We start from the raw sequence: 14,039 nt of genomic DNA on the forward strand, positions 1-14,039 counted from the left end.
TCTGCAACAAACATGTGTGATGAATGCACATTCATTCATGTGCATTCATCACACATGAACACAAATATGCATCCCACAACAAACTACTGCAGCTTTAATTAACCTAAAATGAGGTTCCTCAATGTTCATCATCATCAAAAAGAGTTATTATAAGTTAGCTCTGACCTTGAGGACTCAATTCGGCTTCTTAAACAAAACCTGTTTGTGCATGCGTATGTATGTGTCTAAGCTCATGATTAATAATACCCCACAGAATTAAATGTTATACCCCTGCAGACGGCTAACATGAGACAGGAGGAGCGCAGTGGAGAGTCTCAGGAGACGGTGATACCATGAATGCGTCCTCTTTTGCAAAAAGGTTATGGACATACCGTTGTGTAGTAAATGATGACATCACTGCTGGTCATGTTGCCATGGAGAATGTGCTCCTTCAAGTGTTGGATGAGCGTGCCCTAAACAGACAGACAGAGAGAGAGAGAGGCTGTTAATGTGAAATAAGTTTACATTTTCTGATTCTACTTTAACTGTGCTTAAACTATTTTTTTTTTTTACTGACAAGGCACAAATTTGACTGACAGAAAGAATGACAGACACTTGTATTTCCTCCTGACAAATCTTTTTATGCTCCTTCATTAAGCTGCCTCTAACCAAGGCCTTCACACACAGCACAGAGAAGCACTTTTACTAAAAAAAAAGGGGGGCAATTTGGGTTAAATGTGACTTCTCCTGCAGCAATAACCCATCACAGTTGGAGAAGTTATTATTGCTGGTAGAGTATAAGCAATATGACTGTGTGCAGGACTGTGTGTGTTTTAGTTTTGAGCCTATGTGTGTACTTTGCTGTTCACATAAACAGGTGGTCCATGTATGTGTGTGTACATGTAATCTTTGGCAGGACTCAGCTGCCATGCCCGTCCTTTGGTTCGTGCCATCTTGCTGCTGACAGCATGTTAACAGAGCCGTAACAAAGCGGAAAGCACAACAGCGCCGGGGCTAATTGGTACAGCCAGAGAGGACTGCCAGCGTCACAATACGAAATGTTTTCACCAATGCATTACTGTCCAATTATCGGCGGCTTGGGGAGAAGGACAGGGCACAGAAGAAAGAGTCTGAGACAGAGAAGAAGACAATAAGGGAAAGAAAGAAAAGGGTGCTAGAGGAGAGAAGAAATAAAACGGGAATAAACCTAATGAGAGCCTTACAAGGAGGATTTAGTTGGTTTAAAAGGGAGAAAATGAGTACAAGGACAGAAAACCAATGTGAAAGAAGATTGGGAGGGTAAAAGAATGAAACAGAGAAGACTGAAGTAAAAATAAGAGGAAGAGAGAGGGAAAATGACTGTTTTGTGTGAATGCATTTGTTTGTTTGTGTTAACCCATTCTGAATGTTGAGTGTTTCAGACTTCAAAATGCAGTGGTCCTTTTGAAATCACACATTCATCTGACACTTTCCCTCACTCAGATGTGGTATGTAGCAGGGAAAAAATGTCATTGATACTCCCTTTTGAGAGCAAATAACCTTTCCAGGATGAGCTGATGGAGGTCTGCTGCCATCTTGTGGTGGAAAGTGTAACAGAAACCCCACGGCTTTGACTACTGCTGCCATAAAGTGATACTGGGAATGATCTCAATAATCTCATCAAGAACAACTAACAAGTCGGTATAATCTGAATTGGAAATATGCAGACAGAAGCATGATAGAATCTGAATAAAGGCATGAAAAGAGAACTTGATGTAGAATTACATCATAAACAGTGCTTTTGCTCTCAACGTGTCAGATGTGTGTACTATGACTCGATCTCTCTGACTGCTGATATTCTGAGCTTCCAATACCTTCAGAATTTCAATTTCATTGATATCACATCTCTCCAGAAACAGCTACTAAATGAATCTTGTGGAGAGACTGCTTTCTCAGCTACTGTTTCCAAGGTCAAGATTTAACTTTAAATCTCAGTTCTTTAACCAACATGAATGAGAAGTGTCAAGCACAAACTCTGTCTGCAGATGAAGATCATGTGATATGGCTGAAAGCTCCAGAGCAGTGCCTGAATGAACATTGTGGTTTAGATCCAAAATTATTCAAATAATTTCTTCTTTTTTCATTTTTCTTATTTAAAACATGACTCTGGCCTTTATGGGAGAATCACCTTATTTTTACATTGTTCACATGTGCATTAATATAAATGGTGCACACTGAAAATCAAACTGTACATGTGGGTCAACTCAGGGGAGCCCTGCAAACAGATGTGACCAGCATGTGCTTATGTGTGTGTATATGAAACAGCTGTGGCCTGTCTAAACCCTGTGGAGCAGTAAGAAAGAAATTAGCTAAAAGCAATTACATCATATATTATACAGATACAAACAAGAAAACAGGACAACCAATGAGCCAAGTAGTTATTTTTTCAAGGAAGTAAGATGTGTCATTTCTACATTTATTTTGTAAAATAACCCCCATGTGTGAGATATTGTATTTGTGCCAGCTCAAGAAACAAACAGAAGCAGAGCAATCCATTGTTATTAATTCTGGGCTAATGGCAACGATTCTGTTTCTTACCCCAGCAGAGTGGACCATACATTTAGGAGCTCCTGTGGTTCCAGAGGAGTACATGATGAACAGAGGATGACTAAATGGAAGCTGCTCAAACTCCAGCTGAGGAAACTGGTCGCCCTCACCACACCCAGATGCCAAGAAATCATCTAGAAATATGCTGTGGGGAAATTTGAGAAAGGATTAATTCAATATGAGGAGGATAATACATTTCTGTGTATGTGTTTAAGTTTCTGACTTGTAACACTTGTAGTGTAGTGGTATCCACAGACACACACCTGTTGGGGATCTTGGAAAGGTCGGTCTCGTGTTTGGAGCGAGCATAGGGAATCACAACTACTTTCTTCAGGTCAGGAAGACCTAGAGGTCGGAGAGAGAAAGCTTTTGCCTTTGTGTTCTTTTCACACTAACACATGACACATTTTGGTTCTTTGTGTAGGTCACTAAAAAAAATATTTTTAGAAACAAGTAATGATGCTTACTAATTCTCTGGATGCTTGCAGATTAAGAAATCCTACTTCATTCTGTACATTTATCATGCATCAGTTCTGCATTAATTCTTCTTCTGCTTGAACAGTTGTAAAACCGGTATTGCTACTTTATTGTAATCTACTGTCCTTGCCCTATAGTATCTCTTTCAACTAGTTAGCAGAAATTACATCTCTAACAATATCAAACAAATGCTGGCACCCATTGCCTGTCTCTGTACATAGTCTGGCAACAACGGTACATGAAGAAACAAAATGTGTCTGTTATTCCACAGAATAAATTGATTATAATTTTGGAAAAAGAGCAAAAACTAAAGTGTAAAAATGCATGGTCAGAGACATTAGTCCATAAGCAAATGCGGCTGCCAACCTTTGACAACACTGGTCAGTTTTTCCATGTGGTCATGCGTTTTGCCATTGTAAACCACAGCAGCAACAGAGAAGATCAGTTTAGGCTGGATTTGAGAAAACCTGTCAAGGACACCCTAGGACAAAAAGAGAGCAAGAGTTAACGAGAGAAAAACCTTCAAGTCTGTTAAAACGCTGAAGAAAATAAGAGATAAAATGAATTAGACACTATTTTGACACTCGCAAGATAAACCTGGAATGTCATGTTTGATAAAGGTTTACATCAGGATGGTAAGAGTAGTTCTCTCATCTACCAGAGGGGGCAGTAGGACACCAGAAACAAAGAGCTGAGACCAAGATGACAAAAGGACCATTGATGAAGGAGTTGCTTCAGGATGAGGTAAATTACATTCACGCTCACTCACACCCATGATATTTCCCACACAGACCTCATTTCCTTTTACTATGTGCATGTATGTTTGTTTGTTTATGTGTCTGTTTTGCCACAATCATGAGTCCACTAAAAACTGATCAAGACAAAAAGTGTGGTTCAGCAGAAGGAGAAAAACATGAACTCTGACAGAAATCGCCACAGTGACATGAGCACTCAAAATGCGCTAATAGATCCTTTGGAGTCCTCACAAGACTAAAGACCACCAGATTAAATAGGTTTGGTTTAGTTCATTTTTTTACAGAGAAAATTAACTTGAGAGCTGGACTCTCAATGTCCTCATGCATGGGACACTGGTGACTGAATAATAGCGAGAGGATAGAGGTATTAGGAAAAAGAGAAACTCAAATATATGTAAATAAAGAAATACAAGTCACAAACAGTGTAGTAGGACAATCCTTACGTTGACTCCAAAGTCGACAGATGTGGAGCTCCAAATGGCTCCAATGCTGGCTGCTGCTAACATGGCCTCCACTGCATGGATACCATTGGGTAGGTAGCCTACAGGGGGAGAGAGGAAAGAAGGAGAAGGAAAACATTAAGTTCAAGTGAAAATCCATTAGATTCTTTTAATCAAAAACTGACTATAGATGTATGTAGAGCTTAAAAATCTAATATTACAATAGCAAATAGAGAGAACATATAGCTTTGGATGAGTGTAAAATGTACATATGAACAAATTTACACCATTACAACACACACTGAACCAATTTACTAATACTTATGCAATGCTGTTGTCCAGACTAACCTAGACTTTTAAAATAAATGTAGCATAGATGAACAGAATTATTTAACATGTACAGAAGCAAAGTATATTTTGGTAGAAAGAAATGATTACTCACTATAGTTTTTATAAAGTTTTCAGAGTACAACACTACAGGTCACCTAACTGAGAGATCAGTGGAAAAAGTCAAGAGGGAAAGGAATAGAGAGGCAAGGTCAGAACAGAACAATCTGGTTAAAAAGAAGAGAGAGAGGAAAATGAGACTGTGAAAGAGGAGGAGAAAGGAGTGAGAATATTTCAATCTTAACAAGCTGAGCTGAGACCATAACTGCTGTCTTGCTGTGATATATTCCTTGATCAATATGGGAAACGGTGCCCAAGGACAAGTGTTTTTTTGTTTTTTTTCACTTTTTCATTGGCACATACACAAATGATCAGTGAGAGAGAGAGAGAATCAGAGGGAGAGGTTAATTGATGACTGCGCTAAGGAAAATGAAGAATACCAAGCAGAGATGCACAATACTGAAATTTTTACCATTATTTGATAATCAATAGACAATTTTCACCTCACTGCAAGAAAAATTGAGGATTTTACTATATTCTATACACTTAATCTGCGATGCTTAGTGCCCATACATCCATTCAGCCATGGCAAAAGCTCTGAGAAATGAACAGAAAGTCAGATACTGACCCTAAGTTGGTTTACGAGAGTTATCTTCAAGAAAAGAAAAGAAAAAAGCAACTAATTAACTCATTATTACACAGATCTAATAGCATAGATATGGCAGACATAATGTTTATATCAGACATAACACAGATAACATATTAGTAAAAAAGTACCAGGACACAAATGGTTACTGGCTAAATGAGCTCTCTTGCTACCTTTTAAACACAGGGTAGTTCTAACTTCCAGTCAAGCAATCAGACTGGTCAAAGGCAAATGGAAACCATGCTGTCACTTCCCATGAATTGTGACTAATCAGGCTTTGCTGGTTGCTATGCTGACTCCTGCTGTAACCAGGAAGCTGATCCTGGCCAGATGACACCTCAGGCTGACAGATCACCACTCTGCTACACCGGCTCTACATGCACTCTCATAAAATATTATCTTCTTACACCGGACCAAGACAATTACCGCCATGGATCATAATCTTAGCTGACTGCTTTTGTAGCTACTGTTATGACCCACTGTCTTGTGATGCTGTAACAACACAGGATTACACGTCAAAGCAACCTATTGCCCTTCCTATCTGTTTATTCATGCATAGTGCTATAAAAAATTACAAGTGTACATAGTTGTTGGTAACTACTGAATGAAAGCCAAATTGCCCTTAATGGCTAGTTCAGTATGACATTACTGCTTTATACCACAACATAAATGCACCATCCGTGTACTGCTGTTGTAACATTTGGCCACTGTTTTCTTATTGTGCCAGTTTATATGACAAATGTATTCTTCCCATTATGGTTATAGAAACAAGCCTATGACCAGTGTTTTGACACCAGCTGAGAAAATTTGTGTAAAGTGAATCCTCACTGGACAATTTCTGCTTACATGCCCTGGAGGAAGACACTTACTCCCTGTGAAGCTATTCTGTGGTAAACTTATGTCTGGGCAGTTTAAATATTTAGCAAATGAATGAGCTGTCGTACAAAGGTTTGTTTGCCCTGCAGAATTTTCTTGTTAACAAATACATGTTTGCATACAGCGTTACTCACCTTGAGTGCCTTTTCTTCCTCATAAAACAACAACAAACCAAATTTTTCTTATCAAATTGTACACTGTTTTCATCCATGATTACTTGTTAGCTGTTTACTTCTTCACTGCCTCTGCCTATGTTTGTTGGCACATTATCACCACCAATGTTGATTGGTGAAATAGGATGAAACCAAAGGCAGGATGTGAAATGCACCGCCCACGTGAATATGTGTCTTTACAAACAAACAAAACATGGCTCCATGGTGCAACTAGAGGGCAAACACTGCACAAGGTACATTAAAGGTGAATCTGAAGTCTAAGTAGGTTTTTCTGCTAGCATGGCCTCATTTGGAATAGCACACCACCATTCTAAGCAGGACACGTCTCACATGTTCCATGTAGCGTATGTGAGTTGTTTCTCATTCCAGGCCCACTCAGAGTAAGGAAGTGTGTGCTATAGTAGAGAGTAAAGTTTTCTGTAATTAGAGCTCATTTTGTTTAAATGCACAAGCCGCAGTTTTAGTGGTGTCGTTTCTATGTTTTTAACTATTTTTATTTGTTTGTTACATATTATTTTAAGCTATCATGGTGCTACAGTTTTGTTTTTTATGACTGACTACACATTTGTGTCAGTCAACAGCTATGACTGTGGTTGCACATCGTTTATTTTCCATGACACATAATTAAAAGAATATGCATTCCCTAGCGAATGAACAGTGGGTGTGAAGGCAGTAAGCTTCCTGACAGTGTGGAGGGTGACGCTAAGGATGACAGGACCAAGCAGAAGAGCAAGGGAACTAAAAAGTGCACGAAAAAATGAACGCATATGCATGTATGCGTGTGTGTGTGTGGTGTGTGTGTGTGTGTGTGTGTGTGCTGGGTTGGCTCATGGCCTGTTATAAATCTTGGCTGGTTTCATCAGCTAAGTGCTTATATATCTCCTGGATTACAGGCACTGAGAAGACATTTTTGTTGCAACCTGGGGACAAGGACATCTCTGTCTCTAACACACACAAGTGAGGACACACATTCAAAGCACACACAGATTTGTGTTTAGATATGTAAGGAAAGACCTATAGAAAGAGCTGTTATCTCTCTAGCTCCCTCTCTCTGTCTGTCCCCTTCCCGTCTTTCTAATGAGATTCCCACAGAGCTTAAGTCATTTAGCTAATGGATTTCCCTCCCGCAATATCCATCTTTCTTCTGAACACACACAAACTCTCACACACATCCCTGTCATTCCTGGACAGAGAAGCTCAATATGAGCTCAAGAATAGCAGCAATAGATGTTAAGTCACATTGCTGCCTCAAAAAGAAGGCACGAAACCTTTTGAGTAGGGGATTTAGGTATTAGGTATTTTTTTCTGAAAACATCAGAATACAGTGGGCCACAGTATAACTGCTCTTTTACCAGGAAGTTTCCCTGCACAATTTCTGGTTCTCTTAACAACAGTTTTGTGAAGGATTACTTAAAATTGTAGCACTTCCTGACAGAAGTCAGAATGTTTCTTATACACTTGAGTTTGTACAGATGTTTTTTTGTTTTTTTTTGCCAAATTTCTGAGTCATTGTGGCTCAGATGTCTTTCTCCCCATCAGTCCTCTCTTGCTCAGCTTTCGAACAATGATCCTTTTTAAAAAATCCATAAACCTTTCCTGTAACCTCTGAACTGTTATGCCTGTTATCAGTCATCTTTACCTGGAGACAAATAAGTATGAAAACAAAAGGCTTGTTTAGGGCATTGTGTTAATGTTATCCAACTTGAGCAGAAACAGAAGTTGCTTCAAAGAATAAAAGGCTCAGAAATCTGAGATGCCATTGTTTGACAACCCTAGTGTAACTTAAGCCCCTCATACTAACACAGCTCAATACGCATTTCTGCGTTATGACTGGAAAAGTGGCACAGAGCAGAGAGTGAAACAGGGACAGGAACAGATAAGACTCAGTCAGAATTCATGTACATCTGAGCTGTCCTCAAAAAAAGCAACAAGGAAGTAGTTTACTGAAAAATCAAGTCTTCATCATCTTTTTTTTTAAATAATGAAAGTCTGAAATTATTTAAGTAGTAGCATGAAAGATATTATTACATAATACTAGTTTAATTCTTGAACATGACCAATGTCCCAATGAAGGAAGAAATGTCTGCAGCACTAATGAAGACAGAGAAAGTTTACCAATGCAGAATTTATGCACCATAATTTGTAGCTTCTGACTCTTTTAGGAAGGCTGACACCCATGATTTTGACCAAAACAAAAGGGCTAGAGTCTTCATAATAGCTAAATAAACAAATTATAGTTCTGTAACATCAGCAATTTTTGGTATGGGTGTGTATTTTGAGATTAGAAAACTTCTTAATGCCGCCTAACATCATGTTTTCTTTCCTAGGGAGTCTGTTCAACAAACGGTTCAGTTCAGAAGTCTGAGATACTTTTGTTTGACAACCCCAAAGTAAAGAAACCCCTGATAGTTGAGCAGTGCTAAAAGCTTAAATTCATTTTCACAGCCAACAATGTAGCAACAAATTACGAGGGTGTCAGAGATAAGCCTTTAAAACAACTTGAATTGTTTTCAAAAAATGAATAGATCACAAATTGGGGTAGGGGAATGCATATGGTATGCATTAAAGCTCCCATTGCTGCAATGGCAGAGGCGCTCAGTGTGAATGTTACTACTAGTCTGAATGAATACATTGTGTACAGCGTTGCCTTGCAGAAAAGCAAATATTAACTTTGAAAAAATAAATGCTGACATTCAGAAAGAGCTGTGACTTGTGCCAAGACAGCCCGCCTTACCAGTTCACACTAGAACACAGAACTAATGGCAAAAAAGCACATGTCCAACCTCTTCTGCAACAGGCTACAAATAAGAGGACTGGACCTCCAAGTGTCTAATCTACCGACTCATTTCAATCAACCATCTCATCATCTGACTGAAAAGAGTTATATAAAATACATATACCACTTCTGTTTTTCCATACTCTTTTGTTCATCCTCAGCGCGACAGAGTGCAGTAAATCTGAGACTCACCTACAACCCTATCTCCAGTCTGGACTCCCATTTTCCTCATGGCTGCAGCAAACAATGCCACATCACGCTTGAGCTCTCCAAACGTCACCTTTAAAATCTCCTCGTTTGCCTCCCCTAGTAGACAGAGACACAAAGAGAGAACAAGACACAGAAACACAGATAAATATGTACATTTCAAAAACTGGCTCCAAAAACCACAGAAAACATATATGCGTTGGTTTCATATGTTTTGATTGGTTTGACCATTTTAGATTTTGTGTACCTCTTTGTAAATAATACTTTTATTTATCGTTTGAAATAAACACAAATGAAACCCATGAAATTCAAATCCAAAGCAAAGGAAAAAAACAGGGAGACAGAGATGGTGACGTAAATAGAGACGGATAGTGTGGCAGGACAGAACCACAAACAGCAACAGTCCTTGTACCTCTCTAAGTAATGGTTTACTGACATTCACAGAGGTTCCACAGCATTGTGACCAATGGGCCTTCTCATAATTGCATTACAGCTCCTAAGGTAGATTGTGTGCATGTGTATGTGAATGTGTGTGTGTGCAAAAGCCTACTCTCCCTTATACACACATGCAGCAATAAAGAAGAGGCTATCCATTAGTATGTGACAGTCCTGAGAGGTAGAACAGGCAGCAGCTGTTAGAATAACAAAGTGATGTATGCAGCCTTACACTCACCGCTGCATCGATTCTGCACTCAAATTCACCCTAAACACTGTTCTTTCATGTCTTCCTACTTTCCTTTGGCTTATATAAAACAGGAAGTAAACACAATCTGTGCAACTCAGGAAAGAAAATCCACAATCACAGTGATTAACACAACTGGGAGTTAGAAACCAAACATGTTAACATTCTCCATGGAATGAACAAATACAAAATAAGGCAAACAAAAACAGAAATAAAAATGAACTGGCCTAACTTGCTTGTAGTGTGTTCAGATGGGAGAATAACACTGTGTTGTGTGATTTCACGTATTAATGTGTGTATTAACGTCTGCATTGTTTGCTTTGCGCATACAATCAATATTGACAAGATTAGGGATTTGATTCCTTCTGGAGATTAATAAAGCCATAGCTTTTTCACATATATTACATGTTACAGTTTTTCATTAGTGCAATATACATTATCTACTTACTTGCTGCGTAGAGAGCTACTTTGTCCTGGTCTGCATGTTTGAGCAGATTCTCAGCGTAGTTGAGTCGAGCCCCTTTGAACCACTCTGGAATATCTGAGATCCGCTTGGATGCATCCACTACCTGGTATACACCCATAAAGTACACACCCAAGAACACATAGGGCAGAGACAGACCATTGTCATTGACACTAATCAAATCTTTCATAATCAAATCTTCTTTGGTTCTTCCTTTACTTCTTTTTCATTAAACTTCCTTGCCAATAATGTTTGTTACTTTTCACACTTACCAGACATATACCTCTACTATGGTCTCTTCTTTACTTGTGACAGACAGAAGAATGTGTTTTACCATACGTGCAACAAAACATCAGTAAGAAATACAATGTCATAAAAAAAAACCATGGCAACATTGGGATTTTATAACCCAGCCCATTGTGCATCACTGTTACAACATGTTTGACAGATTTACTGTGTCCCTGTCTTCTATCCAATATCTACTCGTACTGTAAACCTAAGAAAGGATTAAGTGGGTAAGAAAATGTTTCATATAAGAACCTGTGGCCAGCATGACGTGGAATGTGTTATGCATGTTTACAGAAGGGGTGTGTTGACAACATGACTCAGGCATTAATTATTACCTCACACACCTAGCTGAGTGGTTATATCCTGGAACTAACAATGTTAAGAGGCTAGACAGTAGATAGTAGATCAAGTAAATCAAATAATGAAAACACAAATTAAGATGCTTCAAAATCCAGCTTTTTAATATAGACCTGATAATTTTAGCCCATTGTCAACAAATGGATTAAACTGGTTTGAAATGCTATTGTAAGCCCTTAAATTTCAGACAGGTTAGGGAGATGATCACACACTATCAACAAAAAGAAATGTCCCATGTGCACATTTTAGCAGGAGATTAGCAGCCACTTTGTCAGGCATCATCAATGAGAGATTTTCACAATTTAACTATGTATCTGCTCATACCAGATTACTGGCATTGAAAATAATGACTAAAAACAACGGTTCAGCAACTCATTGGATGACAATGAAGTAATTTTACTATTTTTACATTTTAATCAGTTGGGAAACATTTTTTGTTTTGTTTTTCTGTTTAATTTCTGCATGTGTTTGGAAGAGAAAATAGAGTCAGTCTGATTTAAAATTAGAAACCAAAAGTATTTGTCAGGCCACAGGAGCAGCACAATAGGACATGACTTTGCTCCCAATAGCTATGAGGTATCTAGGATAGGTACACAGCAGCTAAAATGATTTCTGCATTGCACATCATGTAAATCAAGTGTGTCAAAACTGTGATATATGTTACACCATCTATCATCTTCTAATAAATTTTGCTCTTACTAAAAGAGAGATAGAGATGACAATCACAGCAGGCATGTCAAAGGTAGCAAGAGTAAATAACAGGCTCTGCACCTGTAGTAACACCACTGTCTTTAGTTGCTTTATTCCAAAAATATTTGAATAGAATAGACTCTGTTTTTATATTTATTGCCAGATTTCTGATTTTAGTTCTTCTTACAATAATGAATATTGTTGTTGAATTCTGGGTTGACATCAAATTCTACCATTCCACTTACAGTTACAATGTAACAGCAGAAGATGAACTCACCTCTTCATATGGTTTGGAGCTGACTATTCCACTGAAGCGCCACACCTCTGCCCAGAACTCTGGATAGCTGTCCACCGACCACTGGTACAGATCATTGTAGTTAACTGAAGGACCAAAAATCAGTGATTACTACAGAAAACAAAATATTAATTTGCTATTGAGACTGTCAGCTCAAACAAAGAATGTAAAGTTGCTACTGATGGCTAGATACAAGGAAAGATCAGACATTAGAGCATGTGCCACTAGAGGCTTTACAGGGCAAACTGATTATTGCAAAACCATGGGTTGAAATCAGCCTCCATGTGCTGGTCATGCTCCACTAATGACCATTCGCTTAACCAAAGGCAAAAGAAAATTCCTACACACTACAAGCTTTTGCTCTGCAAACCTGAGATAACAGTCTCTGATAATCTGCATACCAAAAATAATGCCAAAATGTTTTATTTACATTTACATTATAAGATAATTCCCTCATTCAAGGGGACTCACAAAGATGTGGCTTCTTCAATCAACATCTGATGACCAACAAAAGAAGGGGCATAAGTCAGGGTGACAGACTTTTAAGTCTGGAAAAATTAACATAATGGTGTGAGGTAGTGTCCTGTTTTAACTTGTTAATCATCTTGTGTCTCCTCTGATTTAAAGGCAAAGTTGTCTTCTCTTCCAGACACTTAATAAGTGATCCAACCTGTCTGAAAATAATTACACCTGATAAAAAGTGAAACTGGTTCTTGAAGAGAAGAGAAAACGAGGTTTGTTCAGTGGGGGCCTAAAGAATTTAAAGCAGTGCAATTACCACAAATATTCAACACAAACACTACCATTTTTAATTCCACACTCACACATCTCAACACAGCTGTCTACACTACTGCTCCCGTCTTTCCCCGATTACATAACCGTCTCATTCTCTCTCTCTCTATTCATTCAATCCCGGGTGACCAAGTTTTTCAGCATTCCTCCAGAACCCTATTACCTTGAACTGACACGGTATCAAACAGACAATTAAAATAGGCCTCTCTCTTTCATCGCCTGGCAGCTATGCAGGGAGACAGTCTTCGGTTAGGTGCTGTCAGCAAAGCAAACATTAAACCCTAGTAGAGCTGCAGTGTTGTACACAGCAAATAATTTCTATTAAAAAGGGAGTGGTGAGCTGGTTAGATGCTGTACATTAATACTCTTAATGGCTGCAGACCAGCTAGCTTGAAACGTTGCATTGCTTTAAGCAGACGTAATTTAGCGGTAATAAGCTTTCTGTAAGATAATTATACAACATATCCTGACAGATAGCAGAGGCAGAGACACTGTCTATTTTTGTGTTTTTATCCAGCTTCGTAGGCTCTATAAAATCCCGGCTTGTATTGATTCCAGCACAAATACTGTCTCTCTGTTTGGCTCCTTTTCTGTGTCCCTCCCTCCTCTCTACTCACCCAGATTAAGTCCGTAGTCCCCGTTGACCTGTATCCTAAACTTGTCCATCTGTGTGTTCCTCTTGGAGTCCGGGTACCACAACACCTTGCTCTCCATATCCATAATTTTCTCGCTCTTCCCTTCCGTGTCTTTGGACATCTTTGCTGCGTCCCTTCGTCGGCTGCCAAACACCGGTAAGCAACAGTCCCCGAGCGCCTCGGTGAAGCTAACTGTCCCTGAGGTGAGGGCTTGTGTTAAATCAGATCACCGACTAGCTACTTAAGTTTGAATGGCTCTGGTATTACAGCGCGCGACAGCTAGCAAGACTCACTGTCGAAGGCAAGCGTGGGGCTGCCAAGGAAAACTGACAGTCCACGCCCTGGCGTCATGACGTAGCGGAGCGAGCTGGATTCAAGAACGCACATTGTTAAATACTGTTATGCAACTAACTAACTAACTAACTAACCGAGAACAAGTCTTCTTTAGAGGGGCCCAAGATGGTTCCAAGCATATTTGTGATTATAGTGATATTTAATTTTAGTTTCTGAAAAGTCTCTCAGTATAGATAGCTAT

General features: G+C 39.0%; 1 protein-coding gene across 1 annotated transcript in view; it reads right to left on the reverse strand.

Annotated features, from left to right (window-relative positions):
- aacs (acetoacetyl-CoA synthetase) overlaps positions 1 to 13,816 on the reverse strand; it is a 34,102-nt gene extending 20,286 nt beyond the window's left edge. Inside the window, exons 1-9 of the mRNA XM_018671956.2 lie at positions 13,487 to 13,816; positions 12,060 to 12,163; positions 10,433 to 10,553; positions 9,288 to 9,401; positions 4,241 to 4,338; positions 3,409 to 3,523; positions 2,829 to 2,910; positions 2,557 to 2,710; positions 372 to 452 (exon numbers count right to left, since the gene is read on the reverse strand). Coding sequence (XP_018527472.1) covers positions 372 to 452; positions 2,557 to 2,710; positions 2,829 to 2,910; positions 3,409 to 3,523; positions 4,241 to 4,338; positions 9,288 to 9,401; positions 10,433 to 10,553; positions 12,060 to 12,163; positions 13,487 to 13,625 — 1,008 coding nt within the window. The 5' untranslated portion in view covers positions 13,626 to 13,816. The remainder of the gene's footprint in view (positions 1 to 371; positions 453 to 2,556; positions 2,711 to 2,828; positions 2,911 to 3,408; positions 3,524 to 4,240; positions 4,339 to 9,287; positions 9,402 to 10,432; positions 10,554 to 12,059; positions 12,164 to 13,486) is intronic.
- Positions 13,817 to 14,039: the final 223 nt, after the last annotated feature.

Source organism: Lates calcarifer, linkage group LG13, assembly GCF_001640805.2.
Source record: "Lates calcarifer isolate ASB-BC8 linkage group LG13, TLL_Latcal_v3, whole genome shotgun sequence".
Classification (NCBI taxonomy): Eukaryota; Metazoa; Chordata; class Actinopteri; family Centropomidae; genus Lates; species Lates calcarifer.